We start from the raw sequence: 10,396 nt of genomic DNA on the forward strand, positions 1-10,396 counted from the left end.
CTAGTAAAAGCCTTGGTCAAACTAAACGTGTTTATAAGCTGAAAAACCATAAGTTAGGGGTGACCAACTTATGACTTATGGATGATTTTAGCTTATAAGCACTTGGCCTATAAGACTAAACGCGTAGATAAGCCAAAAGGTGCTTATAAGCCTGTTTGACCAGCTTATAAGCTTAGCCAAACACCCTAGAAAATTAGTTTGCCTAAGAGAAGACTTACTTCTCTCCCTCTCTCTCTCAATTTCCTTTCCTGTTAAAATGATTCTTAGGATTCTTTTTTATTGTCTTTGTTGATAAAAATTATAGCTATATGCATAATATTACTCCTTGCTGCAAGCGGCAGTAGCAAATGTGCAAAGGCCTATTTGATTATTTTATCCACAAATGAACAATTAAACAATGAAACAATCCATTAAACTTGGAATGAAAAAGGTAATCTTAATGACAAAAAAAATGATTGAAAAAGAATACAAGAAACAACCAAAACTTCAAACAGGCCTTGAGCCAAATGCCAGAAACTTCAGTAAATCTGATGTTGAAGCAAGAGCAAGAGTCCTCTCTCACTTCCCAACTATTTGACGTGCACGTCGATTGGCACCTTTAACTCGAGAGTTTAATTCCTCCACATCTTTGTCAAGATCATCAATAGCTTTGTTTTGCCTGCATTTATCAGATTTCAATAATGTATGTTAATAGGATAAAAGACAGAAAAAAGTAAATGATGCCTTAGCCAAGCAGAAAAACAGTATACAGAATGCAGTATTTGAGGAATGGAGTTTAACTTCCTATCCTATCATCTAAAAGATAACTACAGTTAGTTCTATTCATAATAAGTGGAATTAGTTACTTGAAAAATAAAACAGCCAACATGCTACAACAAGTTAAATTACATTAATAGGTAAAAGTATTGGGAATAAACCTCGTAAAAATAATATTCACGGTATTAGTGATAAACGCAGAACACTAAGTTATGATTAAATTAGCAAGAATAGAAATGCAGCAATAATGACACCAAAATTTTACGTGGAAACCCTTCTGAATAAGAGAAAAACCACGGCCAAGAAGAGCAACTGATATCACTATAGCGAGGATTTTTCCACTGTGTAGTAGCGAGTAAAAATACTCCTAAGACCACTACACCCTCAAAAGAAATAAACACTTTTGCTTTTTCCACCTCACTACAATATCTCTCACACTCTATTTTTCTTCACAAACTATTTTCTTATAGTTTATGGAATACCTTGCTCTCTCTCTTTTCTCTCTTTGTTGGTGTAATGAAATGAGAGTTAAAACTCTCCTTTTATAGCCAAAACCTCACTCTCTAAAGCCTACAATATTTGACAATTTCACACTCTTTTCACAATTTCAACAAGGTTGGCTACCAAACCAAACCAAGTCAATAAATTGGCTACCAAATCATACCAATTTAACAAGGTTGACTACCAAACTAAACCAAGTCAATAAAATTGGCTACCAAATCATTTGAATGAGATGGACACCATATCAATCTCCTCCTCCAGTCTCATTCATCTAGAGGAGGTAGCACTATCTTCTAGTTTGAGTGCATGCCGACAAGTTCTTTGTATAGCTCGAACTTGTCTCTTGGTACCACCTTGGTCAACATATCTGTAGGATTTTCACTCGTGTGAATCTTTTTGACTTGAAGTGATTCGTTCTCCACTTGCTCACGAATCCAATGATATCTGACGTCGATGTGTTTTGTTCTCGCATGATACATGGAGTTTTTGCTTAGGTCTATTACACTCTGACTATCGCAATAGACAACATACTCCATCTGTCGCAATCCAAGTTCTTGAAGAAATATCTTGAGCCATATCATTTCTTTGCCAGCTTCAATAGCCACAATATACTCCGCTTCAGTTGTAGATAGTGCGACACACTTCTGCAACTTCGACTGCCATGATATAACTCCCCATAAAAAAGTAAACAAATATCCAGTAGTGGATTTTCTGTTATCAAGGTCACCTGCCATATCAGAATCTGTATAGCCATTCAAAATTAGATTTGATCCTCCAAAACATAAGCATTCATGAGAGCTTCTTCTTAGATACCTGAGTATCCACTTTACAGCTTCCTAATGCTCTTTTCCTGGATTTTCGAGAAATTTGCTAACAACACCGACTGCATGAGCAATATCTGGTCGAGTGCATACCATTGCATACATCAAACTTCCGACAGCAGAGGAATCAGGAATCTTGGACATTCTTTCTTTTTCCTCCGTTGTTGTAGGACACATCTTCTTGCTTAACTTCAGATGACCAGGAAAGGGTGTGTGAACTAACTTAGCACTCTTCATATTGAAGCGCTTCAGTACACGCTCTATGTACTTCTCCTGTGACAAGTAAAGCTTCCTTTCATTTCTCGAACGAGTAATTCTCATGCCCAAAATCTGCTTAGCGTGACCCAAGTCTTTCATTGCAAAGGACTTATTCAACTGTTTCTTCAACTCGTCAATCTTGAAACATTTCTGCCCATAATCAACATATCATCCACATATAGCAAGAGGATGATAAAGTCATCATCAGAAAATCTTTGTACAAACACACAGTGATTTGAAGAAGTCTTCTTGTAGCCTTGCTCCCCCATAACAGACTCAAACTTCTTATACCACTGTCTGGGAGCTTGCTTCAATCCGTATAGACTCTTCTTAAGTTTGCATACAAGATTTTCTTTACCTTTTACCTTGAAGCCCTCAGGTTGTTCCATATAGATCTCCTCTTCTAAGTCACTGTGAAGAAAAGCAGTCTTCACATCCATCTACTCAATCTCCAAATCAAGACTAGCAGTCAAACCAAGAACTGTCCGAATGGAGGACATTTTCACGACATGGGAAAATATTTCGTCAAAGTCAATACCTTTCCTTTGACCAAATCCCTTGACAACCAATCTAGCTTTGTATCTGAACTTCAAACTATGTTCTTCAGCTTTAACTTTGAACACCCACTTGTTTTTCAAAGCTCTCATGCCCTTAGGCAATTTCACCAACTCATAAGTATGGTTCTCATGCAGAGATTTCATCTCATCTTGCATGGCTTCAATCCATTGATACTTGTGCTCATCTTCTATGGCCTTCACATAACATTCAGGTTCTCCCCCATCAATGAGTAATACATACTCATTGGGTGAATAACGGGAGGAAGGAGTGCGTGGTCTAGAAGACCTCCTGAGTGGAATATCTGACTCGTCCACAACTTCATGAGTAGGAGCATCTACCTCATCAACATTAGCATTGTTATCACCATCACCATCAATATGTTGATCTGGAATGTGGTTCTGGGCATCACCATCATCATTAAGCCCACCAACATCATCCGTATTTGTACGAGGAACTTGATCAAGATTGACTAAACCTTCAAAACTTGTAGATTTAAGCTTCTCCGCTTTGTTAATATCTTCAATGGTTTGATCCTCCACGAAGATAACATCACGGCTTCTTATTACCTTCTTCTCAATTGGATCATATAGCCTGTAACCAAACTCATCAAGGCCATAACTAATGAAGATGCACTGTCTTGTCTTGGCAGTTAATTTTGACCTCTCATCTTTAGGCACATGTACAAAAGCTTTGCAACCAAACACTTTCAAGTGGTCATAGGAAACATCCTTGCCATACCAAAATCTGTTTGGAACATCACTTTGCAGAGCAACTGCAGGGGATAGATTAATAACATGTGCGGCAGTCAACAAAGCCTTACCCCAAAAGGAATTCGGCAACTTTGCTTCAGAAAGCAAACATCTGACTCTTTCCATCAAGGTCCTGTTCATCCTTTCTGCTAAACCATTAAGCTGAGGAGTCTTAGGAGGAGTCTTCTGGTGTCTGATACCCTGTTCCTTGCAGTATTCGTCAAATAGTCCACAATATTCACCACCGTTATTAGTACGAATACACTTCAACTTCTTTCCAGTTTCTCTTTCAACTGAAGCCTGAAACTGCTTAAAGACACCCAACACTTGGTCTTTAGTCTTCAAAATGTAAACCCAAAGTTTCCTTGAGCAATCATCAATAAAGGTAGCAAAATAAAGTGTACCACCCAAAGCTCTTGTCTTCATTGGACCACATAAGTCTGAATGCACCAACTCAAGCAACTCTGTCTTTCTTGAAGGAGGATGGGATTGGAAAGAAACTCTTTTTTATTTTCCAGCCAAGCAGTGCTCACATTTTCTAATTTTGCACTTTCAAAATTTGACAACAATTTCATCTTGGCCAGAACATTTAGTCCTTTCTTGCTAATGTGGCTAAGCCTCTTATGCCATAACGTTGAAAAGCTATTGCTCTCAACGACATTCACCATATCAACACAGGTAGAGGTCGTAGTCCAGTATAGACCACATCGCTTTTTCCCACGAGCCACAATCATGGAACCCTTAGTGAGTTTCCACTTTCCAGCACCATTGGTACCCTCATCATCCAAAACACCAACAGAGATCAAATGCAAACGAACATCAGGTGCATGCTTTACATTGTTTAAAACTAGTTTATTTACAATACTAGTTTCCAAACAAATCGTTCCAACACCAGCCACCCTAGATACAGTCTCATTAACCATACTCAAAGTTCCATAGTCACCCTGAGTATAGGATGTGAAAAATTCCTTCCTTGATGTCGTATGAGATGCGGCATCACTGTCCACAACCCAGCTTGACTCATCACAAGCAATATTTATCAGATCCGCATCAAGGACAGTAACAAGATCTTCTGTAGTGATGGTGGGTACACGATTGCCATCTTCTTTCTGTTCTTCCTTGTCTCTATTCTCCTTTTTCAAAATCCGGCAGAACTTTTTTGTGTGCCCTTTCTTCCCGCAATGATAGCACTCAATATCTTTAAGTCTGCTTCTGGATTTGCTTCTATTATGTTCTCTATTTTGAGAACCCCGATTCTTGCTTCTCCCCCTAGAGTCAGTCACCAAGATATCTGATGAGGAGGAATCCTGAGATTTTCTTCTCATCTCTTCATTTAAAAGGCTGCTCTTGGCAAGATCCATAGAGATCACACCATCCGGAGCAGAATTTGATAATGAAGTTCTAAGAATTTCGCAAGAATCTGGTAGGGAACCAAGTAGAAATAAGACTTGAATTTCTTCATCAAATTTAATGCCCATAGCAGATAACTGGTTCATGATCCCCTGAAGATTATTCAGATGATCTATCATCGCGGAACCATCATGGTATTTTAAACCCAACATCTGCTTTATCAGAAACATCTTGTTTCTATATTTCCGAGCATACAAACTTTCAAGGTGCTCCCATAGGGTCCGAGCATGTGTTTCCCCAGAAATATGGTTCAAAACATTATCGTCAACCCACTGTCTAATAAAGCCGCAAACCTGCCTGTGTAACAAATTCCACTCTTCATCTGATTTATTATCAGGCTTTATAGTGGCGAAGACAGGTTGATGAAAATTCTTGACATAGAGCAAATCTTCCATTTTGCCCTTCCAAATGGCATAATTTGTGCCATTCAAAGTAACCATTCTACTAGTGTTGACTTCCATCGTTTATCACAAGTACAAATACTATTTATTATGAGACCAAAATAATTCTTTTCTGATGTGGAAGTTCAGACTGTGCTGCAACCACAGAGCATACTCAGACAGAACCTTGGCTCTGATACCACTTGTTGGGAATAAACCCCGTAAAAATAATATTCACGGTATTAGTGATAAACGCAGAATACTAAGTTATGGTTAAATCAGCAAGAATAGAAATGCATCAATAATGACACCAAGATTTTACGTGGAAACCCTTCTGAATAAGGGAAAAATCACGGCCAAGAAGAGCAACTGATATCACTATAGCGAGGAATTTTACACTGTGTAATAGCGAGTAAAAATACTCCTAAGACCACTACACCCTCAAAAGAAATAAACACTCTTTTGCTTTTTCCACCTCACTACAATATCTCTCACACTCTATTTTTCTTCACAAACTTTTTTTTATAGTTTATGGAATACCTTGTTCTCTCGCTTTTCTCTCTTTGTTGGTGTAATGAAATGAGAGTTAAAACTCTCCTTTTATAGCCAAACCTCACTCTTTAAAGCCTACAATATTTGATAATTTGCACACCTTTTTCAGAATTTCAACAAGGTTGACTACCAAACCAAACCAAGTCAAAATTGGCTACCAAATCATACCAATTCAACAAGGTTAGCTACCAAACTAAGCCAAGTCAACAAAATTAGCTACCAAATCATTTGAATGAGATGGACACCATATCAAAAAGTTCTTTTAATTGCCCGTGTACATAAGTTAAATCTTGATGTTATTTTCCATGTACAATTGCCACCACACTGAGCTACCCCACCAACAGAAAAAGAATGAAACTATATGTTCATTATATGCTATAGTTTAGTTCAGTATCACAGATGAAAGTTGACAGTCACTTCATGACGCCGTCTCAAAAGCACATTTTAAACTTCAGAAAACTTTAGCTCATTAACATCTTTTCAGAATCATGCTTAATGATTTTGTCACAAGAAATTAGCACTCAATCATATTTCTTTTAACATTTCAGGGAAGCAGAGGATCTTTTCAAAAGTACTCAAAGTTAATCAGGTTAGTAGATTTGTCCTTCCAAGAAAAATATCAGGTACTGCTAGTCAAATTAGACGATACTTACTTGTCAAGTTCAGATCCCATGTCAACAGCCATGCCTTTTAGATCACCCAATATGTTGCTAAGATCTGAAAGTGCATCATCTTGCTTCGCCTTCTCCAACTGGTTAAACATAAAAATAGTTTAAACATGAAAAGAAAACATAAATTTAACTTTTTAATGTAGAAGTAATTGCCACAAATAGCCAGATTGTGTAAATACAAAATGTACCTCCACTTGCTGCATAGCGTTCATCGATTCAGGAGGAGGTGTGCTTGAGGCTGACTTTCCTTTTTTACCATTAGATAAACCTAATTTTTCCCTTTCATTTGCACTACTTTCTTTCCCTCTATAATTATCATCTACAAGAACCAACGGATGAAAGTAAGTATCTCTGTTAGCAATTAAAATTACAGAAAGAAGAAGAGTGAATATGATATGGAGGATAACACAAAACCTTTTGAAGTTCGAGGCCCTTTAATATCATGGCTCTTCTTCGGCTTCCAAGGCATAGAGAACATACCACCAAGATTGTTCAATAACTTCTCCCCCTGGAATGCAAAAACATGTTCATTATTGTCAACTTAAGTCATGTCAGATGGACCATATCTTCCAATTGTACCAAATAATAAACATATCGCACGAGCAAATTAAAGCTAATTAAGCTACACCCTCAGCTTTAAATTGGTTGCATGATGCAAATTGTTTGACTTAGATTCCTCTACTCATGAATTCAGAAATTGAACTTGTAGTGAAGACAAAGAAAAAGGAACTCGCATTGGCTAAAGAAACATGAAAAATGCAAAAGACTGATAAGCTCAACAAGATAAAGCTTTCCCATTAGTGGTAAACTGAAATAGAATTCAAAATGAGACGACTCATAACATTTGGAGGACAAAGAAACACATTGTTCATAGAGAGTACTACTACCAGTTTTCACTGAAAGGGAATTATTTTAACTTAATTTACAATATCGTTGTATTTTAACATATTACTGCAGGTTATTTGATCTATTTTCTAAGATATCATATTAGACTTGCTATGAATAGTTACCACTTGTCGTAGGTAACTTGACCTGTTGGTGTAAAATAGCTATATAATGCAAGTGCACAAGAAGTAAATGGAACTCTTGAAAAATGAAGTGCAATAATAATTGAAGTGATCGATACCTTGCTCAAATCGCGGTCCATATCAACAGCCATCATGTGAGTACGATGAATTTGCTCACCTTGCTTATGCAAGGTATCGAGTGTCTTAGCACCATCCTGTCTAATATCCTCAGCTATCTTCAAACAGTTATTCACCGAGCTTGTGGTCTCCTTAGCTTGATTTACAGCATAACCTTCCAATTCTTGCATAGACATGTTATCGAAGTCCTGTGTCTTACTTTTATTTTTGTTCCTTGTCCCTGACGATGATGATGTTCCAAAATCATCATCATCTGGTGTGACAAGAACTGGTTCGGAAGAAGTTCTTCGCGCATTTTTAGTTCCATGTTTTTCATCAGAATGTGAAGGGGTTGTATTTGTAGTAGCAGAGTCTGCTTTACCTTTCCTGAAGCCAAACATTTTTGGAAATTGAGTGGAATCTGCTTTTTTGGGAACTAAAGGAATTTTTCTGAAGGATCAGTATTTTGCACTTAATAGGATCACCTGAAATGCAAAAAATTTCAAGATTGTAAACAAAAGGCTCAAATTGCTTGTAAAACAAAAAACATATCCCTTCTATATTACACATAAAAACCAATATCAGCAAATTAGTAAGACTTCAACTATACAACAGCTTTTTGGCCAAAATATTACTGGGAGAAGTTACTGCCGTGTGACCATGAGGTCACTGGTTCGAGCCGTGGAAATAACATCTTGTAGAAATACAGAGTAAGGCTGTGTACGATAGATCCTTGTGGTCCGGCCCTTCCCGGACACCGCGCATAGCAGGACCTCAATGCACCGAGTTGTCTTTTTTTTTAAAAAAAATTTCTGATAGTTTAACATGCTATTAATGCAGTGGCGAAATGGTCTAGTTCCAAACAGGATCAAATGAATGAATTTTAGCAGAAGGCCATCATTTGCACTATAAAAAAACGATTCGCAAAATTCGTGATAAAAATGACCAAGATCAAAAACAAAACGCACATACCACAATGTTGAGTCAGAAATGATCACCAATATATGAATTGATTTGGCGAAAAACCCATCATAATTAATCAATTGAGGAAAGCCAAAATCAACAAAAACGAAAAAGGAGAAAAGGGCCGTACCCAAATTTCAAAATTTAATCCAGATTCATATATTAAAAAGTGACAAAGATGAGAAGAAATGCACATACTAATATTGATGCAGAACAAACTATGAATTCATTTTTGAAACCCATCTCAATTAATCAAATGAGGAAACTATCATCATCAAATTAAAAAAAAAAAAAAAGGAAAGAGGACGCATTCAATATTTAAGAAAAATTAAAGAGAACTATGAAAAAGATGTGTTTGAAATAAATACCTGGAAATGATTGAAAATGTTGTCTATTTGTAGACGTATGAATATGGAAAGAAGGGAGGCTATGGAGAAGAAGAAATACTGAAATTGCAGAAATTTCTTCCTCTCCAACGCGCAATTAGAATGAAGAAATGATGGACACAAAGAGTCTCTCTTTTTGAATGGATCAAATATTGAAGGGAGAAAAGTGGAAGGTCCCGCGAAAAACCAGGTTTTCTACACTTTCTTGACCGTTGGGATTTTTTACACTTCTGTTATTCTCCTACTGTCCTACATCACATTTTTACACCTCTTTTTATTTATTTACCCTCTTTCTAGTTTGAGAATATTCTTTTCCTTTTAATTCCATGCGACTTTTAATTCGTTATGTCAGCCCTTCTAAAAGGACAACCTGGTGCAGAAACAATCTCGCGTTTACGTAGGGTCCGGGCAAGGGCCACAACTCAAGAGATGTGATATAGATAGCCTACCCTAATGCAACCCGTAACATATAAGCCTTCCTTTCTACCGTTATGTCAGCCCCTCTATGGTTAAGAACTAACACAATTATTGATTCTCATTTTAATTTATCAGTTAATTATGATAATTAATATGATTTGATGTAAATATTCGTGTAAGTTTTTACTATGTCAGGTTGAGTTCCACAGAATATATAGCTCATAATTGGTCATAAAATTACCATTGGAACGATAGTGTCACGAATTTTAGTAACATTTTGTCTGATTGAGTATTTCAAGGGACGGACTATGTATTTGGACATAAATATACAAGTAATTTGAGAACATTGATATAGAGTTATATGAATAAAACAACGTGGTCAATGAATAATTTCTTGGCCGGACTACATGAGCTTATTGTAGTTGTGGGCATGTACCATATAATTTAAGTTGTATGTACTAATGATGTATATAATATTTATATAATCATGTCACCTAAAAGATAATTGCATATAATTTTAATTATTAAAATTAATTAGTAACTTATAGTAATAAATAGTAAGTAATTTTCCATAACATCCACGTTAATTATATTGATAGAGTAAAAATATTATTACTTTGTAGAGTATATAACAATTCATTCACATCCCGCGCATACCTGATTTTTCATTTGTTTTTTCCTCACTGTAAAAATATTATTACTCTATAGTGTATATGTTGTAACATACGCATTCCCTTCGGTCATGGATAGATTAGTCTAAGAGTAGGATCTAAAATTTAGTGTGTAATACGAACTCTTTTTTTTTAAAAAGTAAAGTGATAGAGCAAAATTGGTAATTACTAGTAATTTT

At 36.4% G+C, this 10,396-nt stretch overlaps 1 protein-coding gene across 1 annotated transcript; it reads right to left on the reverse strand.

The window, feature by feature from the left end:
• Positions 1-341: 341 nt before the first annotated feature.
• On the reverse strand, positions 342-9,261 carry LOC104227106 (putative SNAP25 homologous protein SNAP30). Its single transcript, XM_009779243.2, has 6 exons — positions 9,112-9,261; positions 7,783-8,265; positions 7,071-7,164; positions 6,845-6,975; positions 6,639-6,736; positions 342-658 (listed from the first exon to the last, which is right to left on the reverse strand). Exons 2-6 carry the CDS (start codon positions 8,179-8,181, stop codon positions 559-561), a joined length of 822 nt encoding a protein of 273 aa, XP_009777545.1. The 5' UTR covers positions 8,182-8,265; positions 9,112-9,261; the 3' UTR covers positions 342-558.
• Positions 9,262-10,396: the final 1,135 nt, after the last annotated feature.

This window comes from Nicotiana sylvestris, chromosome 10 (assembly GCF_000393655.2).
Source record: "Nicotiana sylvestris chromosome 10, ASM39365v2, whole genome shotgun sequence".
NCBI classification, from domain to species: Eukaryota; Viridiplantae; Streptophyta; class Magnoliopsida; order Solanales; family Solanaceae; genus Nicotiana; species Nicotiana sylvestris.

Coding starts and splice junctions, on each gene's coding strand:
- LOC104227106 (XM_009779243.2), bottom strand. CDS start 8,181: ATGTTTGGCTTCAGGAAAGGTAAAGCAGACTCTGCTACTACAAATACA. Junction 7,165..7,782: donor TGGACCGCGATTTGAGCAAG/GTATCGATCACT, acceptor TTTGCATTCCAG/GGGGAGAAGTTATTGAACAA. Junction 6,976..7,070: donor AGGGCCTCGAACTTCAAAAG/GTTTTGTGTTAT, acceptor TGGTTCTTGTAG/ATGATAATTATAGAGGGAAA.